Consider the following 19,757-nt stretch of genomic DNA (forward strand, 5'->3'; position numbering starts at 1 on the left):
TGGGTTGCAGCGCTCATCTTCGCTTTCAGGCCGAGGGAGCCAGCATTTGTCCACAGACAGCTTTCCGGGTCATGTGTCCGGCATAACTAAACCACTTCTGGCGCAACGGGACACCGTGACGGAAACCAGAGCACACAGAAATGCCGTTTACCTTCCCGCCGGAGCGGTACCTATTTGTCTACTCGCACTGGCGTGCTTTTGAACTGCTAGGTTGGCAGGAGCTGGGACAGAGCAATGGGAGCTCACCCCATTGCAGGTATTCAAACCACCAACCTTCCGATTGGCAATCAATACTAGAAACTTGAACCTGGACCCCGATTTGGAGATATTGCTGTGGGGTCCACCACATGAAAATAGAAACAAGCTCCATTCTCCTCAAAATATAACTTCAAAAAGAACAAGTTGAGGCAAAACAACTCCATTGTAGGTTACACAAACACTAAAATAACCTTTGAATATTCGCTAAGATGAAATGTAGGCTGCAGACAAAAGTGAAGAACGCTCTCCTGTATTATCCTCAGAGACCAAATGCCCACCGAAAGTAATCACCCTGTAAATAATAATAATCAATTAATTAATTAATTAATCATACCCAGGCACATTTCAACATGAAGTCCGCCTCAGTGGCCAACCTTTGTAAGGTTGTCAGCTTCTGTATAAAAACTCGTAATTCGAGTAGATGTAAAATGTATCCAAAGTCAAGACCGTGAAATCCTTTTTAGTTCTTAACTCCTTATCCAAATAAGGACGGTAATTGCTTTCAAAATACCTGAGGAAACCATAGGGTAGCCTGACTGCCTACAGAGTTTGCAGAAAGCTCATCATAAAACCATGAGTCTCAAGCAGAGAAATCAAAACCATAAAGCTTCTTTATGTCTTTAGTAGCCGCAGGCTTGCAAAATGGCGCCATCTGAACCCTTGACAGTAATGGCAGCTTGGAGGGGGTCGGATCCTGAGCAGGGTTTGAAGGTGTTGGCTGGACACACACACACACCCAGCACCAAGTTCTAGTTGCTGGCGGCAGATGTATCAAATCCGATTTATCAAGTCTGACAAATTCAGGGTCTCTCTATCATCTATCTCCTCCTTTTCCTTTATCCCCTCTGAGGTACGTTAGGCCGAGAGACTGCGGCTGGCCCAAAGTCTGTGGCCGAACAAGGATATAGAATTGTATGGTTGGAAGGGACCGTGCAGGTCATCTAGTCTGACCCCTCGCAGTGCAGGAACCTTCTTGCCCAGCGTGGGTCTCGAACTCGCCACCCTGAGACTGAGAATCCTGTTCTCTACCGACCGAGCTATTCTGCATAGTATTTGAACCCACGCCTCTCAAATCCAGCACTCTGAACCACTGCGCCACAGTGGATTTGTACCAGCTTAAACCTTTCCGGCTCCCCCCCCCAAAATACGGTAGTTCTTGGAATTGTAGTTTGAGTAAGATGCTGGGCGTTTGCACAAGGAGATCCTTAATCTAATCTCTCTCTCACACACACACCGCAAAAAATGGGACCAGAATTCCCTGAAAAGATGGAATGTCTGCTAAACTGGCCAAAGTCCGTCAAGTTGACACACACCAACCTGAATGTTGTTGTTGTTGTTTAGTCGTGTCCGACTCTTCGTGACCCCCTGGACCAGAGCACGCCAGGCACTCCTGTCTTCCACTGCCTCCCGCAGTTTGGTCAAGCTCATGCTGGTAGCTTCGAGAACACTGTCCCACCATCTCATCCTCCATCATCCCCTTCTCCTTGTGCCCTCCATCTTTCCCAACATCAGGGTCTTTTCCAGGGAGTCTTCTTCTCTTCTCACGAGGGGGCCAAAGTATTGGAGCCTCAGCTTCAGGATCTGTCCTTCCAGTGAGCACTCAGGGCTGAATTCCATCAGAATGGACATGTTTTATCTTCTTGCAGTCCATGGGACTCTCAAGAGTCTCCTCCAGCACCAGAATTCAAAAGCATCCATTCTTCGGTGATCAGCCTTCTTTATGGTCCAGCTCTCACTTCCATACATCACTACTGGGAAAACCAGAGCTTTAACTAGACGGACCTTTGTTGGCAAGGTGATGCTTTTTAAGATGCTGGACCTGAATGTACCATATTGCAATATTGCTACTTCTTCAGTGGAGACCGATTCGTTCACCAGGGCCCTTGCTCCCCCTACTCTTACCTTTCTCCTGACTTTTCTTTCTCCCTCCCAGAGCTGGAGCTGGTGCAGAACGCCTTCTTCACCGATCCGAACGACCAGAGTGCCTGGTTCTATCATCGTTGGCTCCTGGGCAGAGGTACGAAAGCGATGCGCGTTTCCTTGTCCCTGTTCCCCTTGCAGAGCTGCCCCACTGCAAGAAGTGAAAGAACAGGGAACCAGGGATGCTCGCCTGGAACCATCATTGCTTAGTTTTAGTAAGGTGACTCGGAAACTACAATTAATCCAGAACGCGGCAGCTAGACTGGTGACTGGGAGCGGCCGCCGAGACCACATAACACTGGTCCTGAAAGACCTACATTGGCTCCCGGTACGTTTCCAGGCACAATTCAAAGTGTTGGTGCTGACTTTTAAAGTCCTAAATGGCCCAGTATACCTGAAGGAGCGTCTCCACCCCCATCGTTCTGCCCGTACACTGAGGTCCAGCACCGAGGGTCTTCTGGCGGTTCCCTCCCTGTGAGAAGTGAGGTTACAGTCAACAAGGCAGAGGGCCTTCTCGGTGGTGGCGCCTGCCCTGCGGAACACCCTCCCACTAGATGTCAAGGAAATAAACAACTCTTTGACTTTTAGAAGGCATCTGAAGGCAGCCCTCTTTCAGGAAGCTTTTAATGCTTAGTTTATTTATTTGTCTTTCCCTCTGTATTTACACAACCATTTACCATGTTGCTGTTTATGCACATATACTACGCAAGAAAAAGAAAAATACAACAAAAAATAAAGAAAAAAAGAGACAGTAGAGCTAAGAAAAGATAAAATAAGCTTCCAATTGTTCTCAAAAAGTGAATCTCATTTGTTATTTTTTACACAGTGTCATGATACAGTGGTACCTCGGGTTACATACGCTCCAGGTTACAGACTCCACTAACCCAGAAATAGTGCTTCAGGTTAAGAACTTTGCTTCAGGATGAGAACAGAAATTGTGCTCCGGCAGCGCGGCAGCAGCAGGAGGCCCCATTAGCTAAAGTGGTGCTTCAGGTTAAGAACAGTTTCAGGTTAAGAATGGACCCCCCAGAACGAATTAAGTACATAACCCGAGGTACCACTGTATTGTACTTTGTTTCGTTAATATCCTTCGGGGGGGGGGGAATTCTTTTGGTTTGTTGTCTATACATTACAAGAATCATTCAAGGTTTGCCAGGAGTTTTTTGGTCTCATAGTAATTTTTCAAATATTCTTTAAACGCTATCCATTCTTTATTCACCTTCTGCCCTGAGTCCCCTCTAACTCTCCCAGTCCTTCATGCCAATTGGATGTCTCTCCTGTCGCCCCCACAGCTGACCCAGAACCGACAATTCGCTGTGTCTACGTCAGCCGAGAGGACACCTCCTTAGCAGTTGCTTTCTCCCACCCCGTGGCAGTAAGTTTCGGAAGGACGGGATGAAATTGAGGCCCTGGTGGCACCCGCCTCGCGTCCATGAGAGCCAAGGGTCTTCCTCAATCTCTCTCTCTCTCTCTCTCTCTCTCTCTCTCGTTTTTTAGGTGGCTCCGGCGTCTCACGACCTGATTGTGTTTGGAGACGAATCGCCACTTGTCGTACGTTGGCGCACGCCTGATAGGAGGAACAGGCCTGGATTTATGTGGGTATCCTACAGACCCCCTGTGCGTGGGCTCAGCAGCGAGAGTCAGGGGCCAGAAACATCCTGAAGTGTACCTTCCACTTTGGGGGGAACAGGCAAACGTGGAGATTTGAAAATGAGTTTTATTTGACGTGTGTCGGCTCCCTTAACAAGTCACAGTTCCCAGAATTCTTTGGGGGAAGCCATGACAGTTTTTATAGTGTGTGTGTGTGTGTAAATTTATTTATTTGGTTTATCAAATTAAATTTTACAGTCACATATCCAGCTTACAACATAAAAACAAGATTCCAGGGAATCTCCTCCGCTTTGTGAGTCCCATTGCTAATCATTTCCTCCTGCGTCTTGTACGATAATCCAAATCTATTACCTCTCTGTCGTGTCCAAAATTTACCGTTAAACTACAAGCGATAATTCCAATCCTACTAAGGATTTTAACTGTTTAAAATGGTTTTGAAGAGAAGTTAATAAATTTACCCCATTCCTTATTAAATTTTTGGTCTGCCAAAATTTGACAGTTTGAAAAGTGGTGTGTTGCTGCTTTCAGCGCAGATAGGGCCCTTCTCGGTGCCAAGGTCAAAGCACTCTGTACGTGGTCAGAGACCCCGCGGCTTCGCTATTTGGGGATGAACGTGAGTAGTTAAAAGCAGGTTCTGAGGTCTGAGGAGAGTGAGAGCTGGGGCTGTTTTGATGTGATGGAGGCAGTGGAATAACCCGCTGGCTAAATCTGAGGGAAGGGGCTTTGCGCTTGATCCTGTGGGGTGAGGGGAAAACAGCTGTTCTGCCAGTGGTTTTGGTTTTCCTTAAATCACGGCGTCTCCCAGCTCTGCGACTTGCCAGCTTCTGCCTTGAACGACCACTGGCCGCAGCACACGTTCCGGGTCTTATGGGCCGAGGGCCAGTCCCAGAAGGAGTGTGTCCTTTTTAAAGGTATGTATGTATTTACTTAGTAGACGTCTTTCGCACTCTGCACCGTACGTTCCCAAGGCTGTTTACAACCGCAAAGCATTATGGGTTGTGTCCAATGCTAGTCTTGTTGAGAACCAACCAGAGGTCACCGGATGAAGGGCAGTATACAGATTGAATAAATAAATAAAAGACTCAAGAGTAGACTCGCTGGAGCTACTCGGCATAATTGACATTTAGCTGAGGGTTGGACTAGATGACCCTGTGGGAACCCAACTCTACTATTCTCTGATTCTGTGACAGGACTAACACGTATTAGACTAACTGATACGCTTTAGAGCAGGATGGTCCAACCTGCAGCTCAAGGCCTTTTTTGGTGGCCCTCTGCAGCATTCAAGAAAAAAACACCTTATAGCCTTAAATTTTTTTAATTTTTTTTTGTCATGCGTTGCTTTTGAAAGTGCATACATTGGTTTGTGTATTAAATTTCTTTAACAATTAAATATATTACATTTAATAACTGTGTGTTTTATATATCAAATGTATTGTGTAATTTTAATTTGGGACATGGAAGTTTAATTCAGTGTGTGTGTCCCTTGTGTTCTGTGTCAGAAGTGCTCTTGCGGCCTACTTGCTCTGAGAGGTTGGATTCCGCCCTGCATTAAGAGGTTTTTAAAATAACAAATATTCATTCACATCCATGGGCCTGAATAGAACTAACACTGGGAAAAAACCCGCAGTTGGAGAACCAGATTTAGGAGGAGGGGGATACTTTGAACTGACTGATTAAAGAGATGCAATTTCGGTGAAATGTGTAGTTTGAAGATGCTAGGTACACCTGTCAGGAAAAGAGATTTCCCAATTTAGGGGGCCGACACAGAGAATCCCGGGCTGCTGTGGGTGGCAGAACTATTAAAAGGTAAAGGTAAAGGGACCCCTGACCATTAGGTCCAGTCGTGGCCGACTCTGGGGTTGCGGCGCTCATCTCGCTTTATGGGCCGAGGGAGCTGGCATACAGCTTCCGGGTCATGTGACCAGCATGACTAAACCACTTCTGGCGAACCAGAGCAGCGCACGGAAACGCCGTTTACCTTCCCGCCAGAGTGGTACCTATTTATCTACTTGCACTTTGACATGCTTTCGAACTGCTAGGTTGGCAGGAGCTGGAACCGAGCAACGGGAGCTCACCCCGTCACGGGGATTCGAACCGCCGACCTTCTGATCGGCAAGCCCTAGGCTCAGTGGTTTAACCCACAGCGCCACCCGCGCAGAACTATTACCCCATTCTTAACCCCAGAGAAGATCAACAGGTGGCCTTTCACGCTTTTGGGGGCAAGAACGGCTCAGGGCTTTAAGGAACATCGGAAGTTGAGTTTCTGCCGAATCAGACCATTGGTCTGTCTACCTCAGCATTGTCTTCACGGACTGACAACAATGGCTGTCCAGGATCTGAGGCAGGAATTTCTCCCAACCCTACCTGGAGATGCCAGGATTCGAACCTGGAACCATCCGTTTGCAAGGGAGTGCCTCTACCACTGAGCCACGGCCCTTCCTGGGAGCCCCAGAGAGGCTGAGAGGGTCCCCCCTTTGTCTTTGTCTTCTTCTTCTTCTTTGGCGATCACTTGTAGCTGAGTAAGATTGTCTTCCATAAACACGGTTTTAACAGTGAGTCCGCAAGTGACTGTGGAGGCCAATTCTGGATCCACACATCCTTCCACAGTGGGGACATCGGTTTCCGGGTGGGAGTTGATCACGGTGTGGATTTGCCAAGCGTGCCTTCCTCTTAGCACGTTTCTCCCTTGCGTCCTGAGTTCGAGTATCTTCAAAGCCCAGGACACCTTTGGTCAAGGCTGTTCTCCAGTTGGAGGGATGTGGGTGGCGCTGTGAGCTAAACCACAGAGCCTAGAGCTTGCCAATCAGGAGGTCGGTGGTTCGAATCCCCGCGACAGGGTGAGCTCCCGTTGCTCAGTCCCTGCTCCTACCAACCTAGCAGTTTGAAAGCACATCACAGTGCAAGTAGATAAATAGGTACCGCTCCAGCGGGAAGGTAAACGGCGTTTCTGTGCGCTGCTCTGGTTTGCCAGAAGCAGCTTAGTCATGCTGGCCACATGACCCGGAAGCTGCACAACGTCTCCTTTGGCCAATAAAGCAAGATGAGCGCCGCAACCCCAGAGTCGGCCTCGACTAGACCTAACGGTCAGGGCTGCCTTTACCTTTATTCTCCAATTGGAGCGCTCTCCCCAGAGACCCCCCTCTCAGGTGGGGGGTTTCCTGCCAGCGACCCCACTCGCTTCCTTTCCCCAGTGCCCCCCACACACTTCCTCACCTCCTCGATTTAACCCCTTCCCCCCTCTCTGCCCCCCACAGGACACAGGGATTGCTGGAGCCAAGATTCAGTCACTGAGGAGCAAGTTTTCAGGTAAGTAGCCAGGGGAGAGGACTGAAGCCATGGGGGAAGAGGGGCTGGTTCATATGGACCTTTAAAGAACATTCTTCCAGGATCCATTATATGTGAACATTCTTCCAGGATCCGTTATATGTGGCAATGAGCACCTTGTTGTTGACATCTGTCCGTCTCGAGAGACAATGGAGTCCGCCTCCTGGGGTGAAGTCAAACAGCTGTGTTAGCTGCACCAAAGTGATCTCCCCAGGGCACAAGCCTGGGTGGTTTATATGGAGGTCTGGGGCTGCCTAGGCAACAGGACCATAGCTGTCAACATTTCCCTTTTTTTAAGGGAAATTCCCTCATTCCGAATAGGATTCCTCGCAAGAAAAGGGAAAAGTTGACAGCTATGAACAAGACCCCCATCTCGGTCTCGCTGATGTGGTCCAAACAGAAAGCAGAGCAAGACATTTGGCGCCAGCCAGGGTGCATTTGATTTAAATCAAATCGATTTAAATCACTAGTCAGTAAGACTTGATTTAAATCTGTTGTTTTTTTTTTACAGAAAGACTCATTCTTGCTGGTATCACCTTAATATGTACAACCAGAGGAAGGTTTCATTTTTGGAATAATAAATTTTCAGAGTAGTTTTTACAGTTATATCAAAAATTACTGATCTGGTTATACTATTAGAAATACATAGTCAGATAATTATGAAATTATTGTGAGGTTTGATTACCAGTAGTTGACTGTTTATATTTGGACAACTTTTCTGCTGTACTTTATTGGAAGGAGAAAAATAGTCATTTCCTTAATAACAATTTAAACAATTTATTTAACTAAAGCAATAACATTATAGCATCCGTTTCCATGTTTGTTAACTGATGCGGTAAAACGTTTTCGTGTTTTGTTTTTTAAAAAAACTTAAGACTGAGTTTTAGCACACATGAAAAACTTAAAACGAAACCTTATTTCCTGTTGAGTAGCCTTTGGACTATAACGTAACTTAAATAGAAAACTATCTTTAGAAAGATTTTCCCTCCAAAAGCATTTTATTTTTAAAATCTGATTCAAATAAAAATAAATCCATTTTTTTTAAAAAAAATCATTGATTTTTATCCACCCTGCCGGCAGCTTGGCTGCAGGAGTTGCCGGAAGGAGACGTACATGGAGCCATCCAACCATCTTATTAGAGACCCCGCTCCAGATTTGTGTAGGGTTTGTTCCCGAGCCCTTTCTTCTCCTGAAGTTATTCTGCAAGGCAGAGGAAGTTGAAGATCAGAGCTTTCCTTCTCCTAGATGGGCGAGCCCCATCTTGACGATGGCCACTTCCTTTTTCAAAAATAAGAACCAAGTCACAGCGGGCCGGGCAGGCCTTAAAATGGCTCCTTGCCGCAATAGCAAACCCTCCGTATTCAGGGGAAATTCCTGGAGATGAGCCACAGGGTACGCATCTTTCATTTTTATATTTATGTCCCACCAAAGTGGCCAACTATGGCGTCCTCTAGAAGTTTCTGGACTTCAGCTCCCATCATCCCTGAGTGTTGGCGAGGGTAGCCGGGGCTGATGGGTTTTGGAGTCCCAGCAACATCCGAAGGGGAACATTACAAATAGCCTCCATCGCTCGTCCTCAATTGGTGGGTCAGGACCTACTGCTGGGCCCGAGGCCTGATCCGAGGTGGGCCGCAACCGGAGCAATATCGCCACACAAATATACGCTAGAAGATTAAGAAATGGGTCCCCAAATGCGTGCCTGGGTTAAAGCTGAGTCCTGGTCCTGAAAAGGTTGAAGGCTTCTGGACCAAATGGTGCCCTGCCAATGTTGTGGACTACAACTCCCATGATCCCTGATCACTGGCCATGCTGGCTGCTGGGAGTTGTAGTCCATAACATCTGGAAGGCCCCACTTTGGCTACCCTTTGTGTCTGCTGCTCTTCTCCCCCTGTTATGTACTGAGTTGGATAGGATCCAAACTGCAGTAGTCTGATTGGTCCTAGAACAATAGGATTCAGAATGCAGCAGTCTGATTGGTCCTAGAACAATAGGATTCAGAATGCAGCAGTCTGATTGGTCCTAGAACAATAGGATTCAGAATGCAGCAGTCTGATTGGTCCTAGAACAATAGGATTCAGAATGCAGCAGTCTGATTATTGGTCTTAGAACAATGCAGCAGTATGATTGGTTGGCAGGAGCCACCCAATCCAGCTCCAGGTGGAAGTGAATCCACAACCTGATTGGCCTACAGGAGAATTCCAGAATTAGCCAATCACATGCAGCCCATTGTGTAAATAATGTATATAAAGCAGATATTTGGGGGGAACAATTATTTCTCCTCACCACTATGAGCTGAATAAAGAGCATGAAATCCACTCTCGACTCTGAGTATATTTCACCCCAGACCCCATTTTTCCCTCACAACAGCCCCGTAAGGTAGGCCTAATAATAATAATAATAATAATAATAATAATAATAATAATAATATTTTATTTATATCCTGCCCTCCCCAGCCAAATCAGGGCTCAGAGCGGCTAACAACAATAAGCTGAACCCCGCAGACATTTGGGGCAGCAGGGCTCTGCAGGTGTTTAGATCTTCTTGGTTATATCTAGCCATTGCAATGATTATCTTCTGTTTTCATGGTGCCTTATTGTTTATATTTACCACCACCTTGACATTTTACATGAGTAAATGGGAAAGGATGGGAGGAGACATTGGTGAGTATTGGGAGGCTAGGGGGCTGAGTTTGGGTTTGGGAGATGCGGGCTGAAGCGTAACTCGGGACTCCAAGTCGCCTTTCTCCCCAGCCTCAGCCTTCCATCCATAAAATGGGAATATCCGCGATCAGCATCCCAGAGTTGTGGGGATGAGCAACCCATAAATTACAAAGCACTTTGCCAATTAGGAGCACTTGACATAAACGGCGGTTATTATTAATCATAGCCCGGCTCCTAATTCTGCCAAACAGTGTAGATTAAGGCTCCGGGGTGGAGATCCTGCTAACAGCTCTGTTGTTAGCTCATTTGGGGGAAAGGGACATTTTGTAATTTTGTAATAGATCAAATGCTGCGGTAGGAAGAAGTTGCATGCCTTAAGGCTGCACGTGGGACTTACTTCTGAGTAAGCCTGTCCGGGAGTCTGTTATAAGACACCCTTCTCTGGCAAACCAGCAATCGTCTCATGCAGCTGGGGTTGACCTGGGAACATGACCAGAAATGCCCTTTTCAATTGAGGCGAGCAATAGGTTGCCAAGAGGGGAAGTGGTGTGGAAAACTCCTTCAAAACAGGGCCATGGGGGAAGGATGTTTCATAAGCGTGACTCCAGGAAGTGGTGTGTTTCAGCTGACTCACCCAAGTGAAAGGGAGACACAGCTCTGGGGTTAACGGGGCTGTCAAATGCGGTCACTGCAAACAACCCTTCGTGTGACACCATTGTCACACTGCGGTTTCGTCACGGTCGAGGCACCCTACGCCACCAAAGTCGTTGTGCCCTCCCTGAGGCTTCAAGAAAGGGAGATCTGAGTGCCTGGTACCCCATAGCAGGGATGGGGAGCCTGAAGAATAACCGCTGCGCCCTATACCTCTTTGTTGTTGTTGTTGTTTAGTCGTTTAGTCGTGTCCGACTCTTCGTGACCCCCTGGACCTGAGCACGCCAGGCACTCCTGTCTTCCACTGCCTCCCGCAGCTTGGTCAAACTCATGCTGGTAGCTTCAAGAACACTGTCCAGCCATCTCGTCCTCTGTCGTCCCCTTCTCCTTGTGCCCTCCATCTTTCCCAACATCAGGGTCTTTTCCAGGGAGTCTTCTCTTCTCATGAGGTGGCCAAAGTCTTGGAGCCTCAGCTTCAGGATCTGTCCTTCCAGTGAGCACTCAGGGCTGATTTCCTTCAGAATGGACAAAGACAACAGGCCAACATATATAAGAAACATAATACAACATTAAACATTTTTAAAAAGACTCCCTACATGGGATTGCCTTCAGATGGCTCAGGAGTTGGATAACTCCATAGCCTCCAATGAAAATAGGGACATCCTAAGAAAAAGGGAGTTGGATAACTCCATAGCCTCCAATGAAAATAGGGACATCCTAAGAAAAAGGGACGCGGGTGACGCTGTGGGTTAAACCACAGAGCCTAGGACTTGCTGATCAGAAGGTCGGCGGTTCGAATCCCTGCGACGGGGTGAGCACCCATTCCTCGGTCCCTGCTCCTGCCAACCTAGCAGTTTGAAAGCACGTCAAAAGTGCAAGTAGATAAATAGGTACCACTCTGGCAGCGGGAAGGTAAACGGCGTTTCCGTGCACTGCTCTGGTTCGCCAGAAGCGGCTTAATCATGCTGGCCACATGACCCGGAAGCTGTACGCCGGCTCCCTCGGCCAGTAAAGCGAGATGAGCGCCGCAACCCCAGAGTCGGCCATGACTGAACCTAATGGTCAGGGGTCCCTTTACCTTTACCTTAAGGAAAAGCAAAACATTTTGGTATCAAATCAGAAACAGGGATGGCTTCCCTAAATCAGGGACGTCCCTGGAAAATAGGGACACTTGCACAAACCAGAAGTGGAGTCCCTAAGGGGGTTGGATGGCTCCTTGTACAGTGGTGCCCCGCAAGACGAATGCCTCGCTAAACGAAAAACCCGCAAGACGAAAGGGTTTTCCGATTTTTTAGCGGCTTCGCAAGACGAATTTCCCTATGGGCTTGCTTCGCAAGACGAAAGCCCACAGGGAAATCTCCGGGGACAGCGGGGAAGCGCAGCGCTTCTCCTCTGTTCTCGGACCTGTCCTGAAGACTTGCGGTGGGAGGAAGGTTTTCCTCCCCACCGCCAACATTCAGAAGGCTGTTCTGAAGGCTGGCGGTGCGAAAAAAAGCCCTTCTCCCGCCGCCAGCCTTCAGAAGAGTTCCCCCAGGGCTGCCTAGGCTGCGGATAGCAGCCTGCTGCCCCGCGCGAGGGGCGCTCTGAAGCAGAGCGCCCCTCGCGCGGGGCAGACATTCGCAGCTTGGGGAGCCCTGCAGGACTTCCCCGCAGGGCTCTCCAAGCTGCGGATAGCAGCCTGCTGCCCCACACAAGGGGCGCTCTTAAGCAGAGCGCCCCTGGCGCGGGGCAGCAGGCTGCTATCCGCAGCCTAGGCAGCCCTGGGGGAACTCTTCTGAAGGCTGGCGGCGGGAGAAGGGCTTTTCTTCCCACCGCCAGCCTTCAGAAGGCTGTTCTGAAGGCTGGCGGTGGGGAGAAAAGTCCTTCCCCCCCCCCCCCCGCCAGCCTTCAGAAGAGGTCCGGGGACAGACTGTCCCCGGACCTGGTCTGAAGGCGGTCTCCATAGGAACGCATTAATTGATTTTCAATGCATTCCTATGGGAAACCGTGCTTCGCAAGACGAAAAACTCGCAAGAAGAAAAAACTTGTGGAACGAATTAATTTCGTCTTGCGAGGCACCACTGTACACCTCCTTCCGGCAACTTCTGCAGCCAAGCTGATGCCAAATGTCTTGCTCTACTTTCCGTTGGACCACATCAGCCAGGCCAAGATGAGGGTCTTATCATCTGGGCAGCCCGGGACCTCCAGACACACTGCCCAGGCTTGTGCCCTGGGGAGATCACTTTGATGCCATTAACACAGCGGTTTGACTTCACCCCCAAAGGCACACTCCATTGTCTCTCGGGACTCTCCTTCCTTGGGAGGTCATCTTTCATGGATGCTTTAGTTTCGATTCCTGCTTTGCTGGGGATTGGGCTAGATGACCCCCTGGGTCCCCTTACAATTCTACGATTCTGTCCCAGAGGCTGCCTCCTTTCCTCTTTCAGAGAACTAGGATCAGAGGCAGCGAAATGAGCAGCATAGTCGTGCCAGGAACTGCAAGTAGTATTGGTAATTTTCTGTTTTCCTGCTGGCAAGGACCTCTCTCTTAGTCGGGGAACTGTAGAGTTAGAAGGGGACGCAAAGAATCAACGCGTTCAACCCCCTGCCATGGCTTATAGGCCTTCATTCAGAGATTGGTGGCTGAGGGGACACTGGTCTCTCTCTTTCTCTCTCTCACACACCTCTTTCAAGAGTTGGCCATCTCCCTTGACCTCCCAGCTCCTCACTTTCCTTCTCCTGCTGCAGGTGTGAGCTGTCCATTGAGAAGTCCACAGTATTGCAGTCCGAACTTGAATCCTGCAAGGAATTGCAGGCCCTGGAACCGGAGAACAAGTGTAAGTCTCTGGGCTGCTCATGCATGTTCTCTACACCCTTATTTGTGTCACGCTCTGGCGGGGGGGGGCGATGTGGGTGGCGCTGTGGGTTAAACCACAGAGCCTAGGACTTGCCGATCAGAAGGTCGGCGGTTCGAATCCCCGCAGTGGGGTGAGCTTCCGTTGCTCAGTCCCTGCTCCTGCCAACCTAGCAGTTTAAAAGCACGTAAAAGGGCAAGTAGATAAATAGGTACTGCTCCGGTGGGAAGGTAAACGGCGTTTCCGTGCGCTGCTCTGGTTCGCCAAAAGCAGCTCAGTCATGCTGGCCACCGGAAGCTGTACGCCAGCTCCCTCGGCCAATAAAGCGAGATGAGCGCCGCAACCCCAGAGTCGGCCACGACTGGAACTAATGGTCAGGGGTCCTCTGGCGGGGGGGGGAGGCGGGTGAGAACCAGGATTTTGAGATGCATGTCCTTGGGCAACTGTTGCACTGCTGTGTCTATATTCTGCGACCACACTGAACCCATATGCAGAATTGGAACAGAATTCAGCATTCTAAACATCGGCGACGTTACGAGCTTTTAAAAAAGCAACAACAACAACCGTGTTGTTAGTCCTTAACACTTGGAAGTGTCGGGCAACACCTGGCTGAAACCCCAGCAGCTGAATTTGGGAACCAGTCGGGTATAGTGGGGTGGAAATCAACCTATGATTAGCAAAAAGCATGGTAATTCTTTAAATGGGTTTTTAAAAAATTAAATTTATTGTTTTTGCCCCCTAACGCGTATTGTTTTTGTTTGCCATCCTCGGTTCCTTTGGGAGAACGGGCATGGTGGAAAATTAATAAATAAATTATGCGGAATAAATAAACGACGGCGAACGCAGGTCACAGAATTCAGCTTTGCCTCCGCGCAGAATTTTTCTCTTCAGTTAATTCGGGGAACCAGTTCCATTTTTTCTTTTTTGTGCATTCTCTCACTCTCTAGGGTGCCTGTTGACCATCATCCTCCTCATGAGGGCCTTAGACCCCTTGGTTTATGAGCACGAGACCCTCAGTTACTTTACGACCCTGAAGGTGAGCTGGGGGGGAGAGCAGAGCGGAATTAATTCAGCTGCACCCCAGATCACCTGTACCCCTTCTGTATCAGCAGAGTCGGTTTGCAGAAGTGTTTGAAAAATAACATTTAGGGGGGGAAACACCCCACGTACTCACAGACTTATTTGAAGTGGGGGGCGGAAAATGGGGCCAGAATGGAATGTCCTTACAGAGGGCGTGGCTGGCTGGAACCCTGAACAGGCACACCCCAATGAAGCACATTGCGTCAATTTGTTGCTGGCCCCACTTGTCCGCATTTACTGCCCCTCACCTGCTGGTTGAGGGACGCGGGTGGCGCTGTGGGTTAAACCACAGAGCCTAGGACTTGCCAATCAGAAGGTCGGCGGTTCGAATCCCCGCAACAGGGTGAGCTCCCATTGCTCGGTCCCTGCTCCTGCCAACCTAGCAGTTCGAAAGCACAAAGTGCAAGTAGATAAACAGGTACCGCTCCGGCGGGAAGGTAAACGGCGTTTCATGCACTGCTCTGGTTCGCCAGAAGCGGCTTAGTCATGCTGGCCACATGACCCGGAAGCTGTACGCCGGCTCCCTCGGCCAATAAAGCGAGATGAGCGCTGCAACCCCAGAGTCGGCCACGACTGGAGCTAATGGTCAGGGGTCCCTTTACCTTATAAAATGATAACTTAAGAAAAAGCATATTTTTAAAAAAAAGAGAATGCCCGCTGACCTCTGCTTCTGTTCTCCTTTACTTACTTTCCCTCCCCAGGCAGCTGACCCCATGCGCTCGGCCTACCTGGATGACCTCCGCAGCAAATTCCTGATTGAAAACAGCATCCTCAAGATGGAATATGCCGAGGCCCGCGTCGTGGACCTGTCCCAGAGGGTAGGAGGCCTGGGAGAGTGGGGGTTGGCAGACAGAAAGCAGAGAAGGAGGAAGGGACCAGGAAGGAGACTTGAGGAGGGGAGCAGATTCTGTGTGAGTGCCAGGGAATAGCCGGGAAGCGGGGAGATTTGGGGCAAGGTCCTGGTACGTCCCATTGTCAGGGACTAGTTGGACGCGGGGGGAACCAGCCAGGGAACCTCCAGGGGAAGACAGCCCAGAGCCCAGGGATTGGTGGTGGGACAATGATGAGTGGACAGAGGAAGAAGATTGGGAGGAGGAGATGTTGGAAGCTGGGGAGGCAACAGGGTTTAGTGAGCGGGGAGAGTCTGTGGCAGAGAGGAGTCCAGAATCGGAGGCAGAAGATGAAGCAGGAGAGAGGAAGAATGCAAAGGAGAGTGAAGACTCGCGGGTGTCTCCCCCTCCTGCTGCAACAAGCTCCCGTCTTGCCTGGTCTCCCAGAACCAGAAGAGGCATGAAAAGGGTGGAGAGGTTGGTTGCAGGCAGGCACAGTCTCAGATTGCTTGGGGGAAACCCTGGAGAGGAGGAGACCTTCAATCTCAGCAACTGCTTCATGGGGGCAAGATCTGCATTGCAGTGCTCACTGGGCCTGACACTCCTGTGCAGATCCTGTTTTTACTGATAAAGAGTTAACTCCACTTACGGCGTGTGATTTATGGCTGGCTGGTTTCTCACACTCCTTGAGCCTGCCTGTTGGTTCCTCCAAGACTTGGAGTCGCCCAGTGAGATGGATTAAGGGCAGGCAGGCATCTGTTTGGCCACTGGGGGCGGACAGGTAAAGGGACCCCTGACCATTAGGTCCAGTCGTGACCGACTCTGGGGTTGCGGCGCTCATCTCGCTTTCTTGGCCGAGGGAGCCGGTGTACAGCTTCTGGGTCATGTGGCCAGCAGGACTAAGCCGCTTCTAGCGAACCAGAGCAGCGCATGGAAACGCCGTTTGCCTTCCCGCTGGAGTGGTACCTATTTATCTACTTGCACTCTGAGGTGCTTTCAAACTGCTAGGTTGGCAGGAGCAGGGACCGAGCAACGGGAGCTCACCCCGTCGCAGGGATTCGAACCGCTGACCTTCTGATCGGCAAGTCCTGGGCTCTGTGGTTTAACCCACAGCGCCACCCACGTCCCTTGGGGGTGGACAGGATGTTGGACCAAATCAGGCCACTGATCTAAGAGGCTCTTCTTAAAGAAACGTCCACCTTGAAATGGCACATAGTTCGGATGCTCGGATACGGAGTTCAGCAGAGCTCCTCTTCTCTAAGTGGCAAGAGATCGTAGAGTTGACCCTGAGATTAAGAGTATCGTGCTTTACTAACTGAGCTAGAAGGCTCTGTAAGGCGGCAGAGGAGTATTGCTGCTTGTGTGTGTGTGTTGAGAATTAGCTCGGATGTGTGAAGACTCCCCATGAATGTTCCTTCCACCACCACCACCCCTCTTTTATTTCCGTCTCCCCAGGGCCTCACCATTCTGTGCCACCTGGAGCACCTGCTTCTGGTCACTCACATGAACATCTCCGACAACCTCCTCCGCTGCTTGCCCCCCACACTGGCCATGATGCGCTGCCTTGAGGTGAGGCTGCCCCACCCCCCAAGTGCCCAGCGACGGGTGCCCGTCTCTTAGGACCCCCGACCTTCCATAGAAGCCCTTTCTTCCCCCACCACCTTGGCTCAATAACGCCTTCAGGGAGAGGGCACGCCCGGCGCAGAACCTCGGGGAAGCCACGGCTATTACATAGAACAGAAGGGGGCAGATTTTTGTGTCACACGTGGCACTGCTGAAATTTGAGACCCCCTACCCTCCAGGTCCACCGCTGCTTCAGGGCTCTTCTTCCACTCTTAACGCCAGGCCAAGTGGGCCTCAGGTGTTATTTATGGGCCCCTGAATTTCCACAACCACATTTCTTTTCTTTTTTTCCCACAAAGGTCCTCTTCATTTATTTATTTTTTGACATCTTTCTGTGTTTTTCAAAATATCTTCGTAAATTTTAAAACAGCACATTTTTCTTTCTATCTTTTGAATTTGCATCTTATTTATTTGTTAACATTCTTGTAAACGTCGTCACATTACATTACAGGACTTACTATAATATAATTTCCAACATGTATACAAAATTTATATACAAATTTTATGTACCTAGAAAGAAAATGAAACAAAAGAAAGAACAAAGAGGAAAAAACAAAAACAAATTTCCACCCCCCCAAAATCATATACATACCAACACACTAGACCTCCTGTCTATCCCGTTGTATATTCCTTTTTTACAAATGAATGTAGTCTTATTATTGTATATTTCTTTACATTTTACCTAATACATTCCTATATCAGTATGTGCTCTTAGTCTTATTTCTCAACTCAGTCTCACTCCAACGTCAATCGAATGCTAGCATAGATAGCGAACCTTTACTGCATTTTTGAACATACGTTTTATATCTATCCCACTTTTCCATCAATTTTTGTTTTGAATTGACTCCCGGGGTATTTGTTAACCGCGCCATTTCGGCAAATTCTTGTAGCTTGTAATGGCAGTCCATTATTGTCTGGGCTTCCTGTTCCTTCCACCGCCACATTTCAAAGCGGGGCTGACGGCTGACTTGCGGGGGGACGCAGATCGGGTTCCTGTTCCCTTGCTCCTCTTGATGCTCCTCCTCCTCTGTTTTGCCTCAGGTGCTGGAGGCTGACGACAACCAGATCGAGACCCTGGAAGGCCTGCCTCCGCTCCCTCGCCTGGAGGAGCTCTCCCTCTGCAACAACCGTATCCTTGGTGCTGTGCGGGTTCTGGGGCCAGTGGGGTTCGCTTGGGGTGGGGCAGGGATGCTCTCTCTTTGGGAAAGGGGAACCCCTCTCCCCCCCTCTCTGAGAGCCAGTGTGGTGTAGTGGTCAAGAGCGGTAGTCTCGTAATCTGGTGAACCGGGTTCACTTCCCCGCTCCTCCACATGCAGCTGCTGGGTGACCTTGGGCTAGTCACACTTCTCTGAAGTCTCTCAGCCAGTGTGGTGTAGTGGTTAAGAGCGGTAGTCTCATAATCTGGTGAACCGGGTTCGATTCTCCGCTCCTCCACATGCAGCTGCTGGGTGACCTTGGGCTAGTCACACTTCTCTGAAGTCTCTCAGCCCCACGCACCTCACAGAGTGTTTGTTGTGGGGGAAGAAGGGAAAGGAGAATGTTAGCCACTTTGAGACTCCTTTGGGTAGTGATAAAGCGGGATATCAAATCCAAACTCCTCTTCTTCTCTCTGGCCACAGTTCTCCTTGACTCCGCTGCCCCTCCCTCAGGCATCCAGCAGCCTTCCAGCCTCCGCACCCTCGCCGCCTTCCCCAAACTCGCGCACCTCAACCTGCAAGGCAACCCTCTCTGCCAAATCCCCGGCATCCAGTCGGAGCTCGCCGCCTTGCTGCCAAATGTGGAGACCATCCTGACCTGATGGGTTTTGCAGGAGACCCTTCTCGACACACGCACACACCCCCACAGTTCCTCCCCACGCACACACTGACCCCCTTTTAATTTATTGGCATGAGGAAACGATGAAATAAAAAAAAGGTAATTGTTGCTGTGAGTCGCTACCGATGTCCAATACATGCAGCAGAAAGGGGGGGTCCCAGGAATGTCCCCCCATTCCTGCTGCTGCACCCCTCTCTCACGCACACCACAAACGCATATTGAACATAGCTGAGAAAATGTGCAACCTCAGAAATCGTATCAGAAGACTGTTCTCACACAGGCCAGCCATAAAAGACCAACAGTTCCAGAATGATCTCCCAGCAAGAGACCTTGGTAGTAAGTCTTTTATGGAGGATTGGAAGTTTCCTGGACTCCAGCTCACATCAGCCCCAGCCTGCGTGGCCGGTGATGATGGGAATTGTAGTCCAGGAAAAACTAGAGAGCAAAACTGATCATCATCCCTTCCTTAAAAGTCCCAGCAGTTTCTAGATGATCTTCCAGACACAAACCTGGTATCTGCTGATGAAACCTTGGCCGGTGAATCATAAATACGCATTCAGGAAAGAACAGAAATTGTGAAGAAGGGCATCACACTTTCCTTGGTTATACAGAAGAGAGGCTTGTGTGTGTCATATTAAAAAGGAAGTCTTTCCCAACCACCACCACTGCCTCATCTCTCTCACCTAGGGGACGATTCCTCTGCAAGGACGGTCGCTGCCGTCTAAAGTATGAAAACATAAATATTTCACTTTTAAAAGTACAGGTTAATTTAATTCACCATTTTCATTATATGTTCTTTTTTAAAAAGTGATTTATCTGACCTATGTCTCCTTGGTAGCTACCAGGTTGACAGAGGCCGGATTAATCACTTAAAAAGGAACACTTGCTCATTTATTTAAACCGGCAATTCTAAATACACTTCCTCATGAGTAATCCCTGCTGAACTCAGTAGGTTGCATTTTCTAAGCCAGGCATCATAGGCTTCTGCCAAAAATGCCACAGCCCGGCCGGCCTAGACCCATTTAATCCTGGGCTCACATTTTGTAGCCTGAGATTCTATGAAGAACTTTTGGGCTCGTTTTTGTTTCCACTGGGGTTGGCTCTTTGGTTGTGTGCCAGGAAACCATACTCTAGAGCAGTGTTTCCCAACC

The 19,757-nt window shown here is 49.3% G+C and overlaps 1 protein-coding gene across 5 annotated transcripts in view; it reads left to right on the plus strand.

The window, feature by feature from the left end:
• RABGGTA (Rab geranylgeranyltransferase subunit alpha) overlaps positions 1 to 18,714 on the plus strand; it is a gene marked incomplete at its 5' end in the record, with an annotated part of 33,445 nt that extends 14,731 nt beyond the window's left edge. For all 5 annotated transcript variants that reach the window (XM_083581000.1, XM_083581001.1, XM_083581002.1 and 2 more), the window contains 11 exons: positions 2,192 to 2,275; positions 3,471 to 3,553; positions 3,676 to 3,777; positions 4,595 to 4,700; positions 7,044 to 7,095; positions 13,152 to 13,240; positions 14,206 to 14,294; positions 15,040 to 15,156; positions 16,624 to 16,737; positions 17,833 to 17,920; positions 18,441 to 18,714. In XM_083581000.1, coding sequence (XP_083437126.1) covers positions 2,192 to 2,275; positions 3,471 to 3,553; positions 3,676 to 3,777; positions 4,595 to 4,700; positions 7,044 to 7,095; positions 13,152 to 13,240; positions 14,206 to 14,294; positions 15,040 to 15,156; positions 16,624 to 16,737; positions 17,833 to 17,920; positions 18,441 to 18,589 — 1,073 coding nt within the window. In that variant the 3' untranslated portion in view covers positions 18,590 to 18,714. The remainder of the gene's footprint in view (positions 1 to 2,191; positions 2,276 to 3,470; positions 3,554 to 3,675; positions 3,778 to 4,594; positions 4,701 to 7,043; positions 7,096 to 13,151; positions 13,241 to 14,205; positions 14,295 to 15,039; positions 15,157 to 16,623; positions 16,738 to 17,832; positions 17,921 to 18,440) is intronic.
• Between the last annotated feature and the right edge of the window lie 1,043 nt (positions 18,715 to 19,757).

The sequence above is a fragment of the Podarcis filfolensis genome (assembly GCF_964270895.1).
Source record: "Podarcis filfolensis genome assembly, chromosome: 13".
NCBI classification, from domain to species: domain Eukaryota; kingdom Metazoa; phylum Chordata; class Lepidosauria; order Squamata; family Lacertidae; genus Podarcis; species Podarcis filfolensis.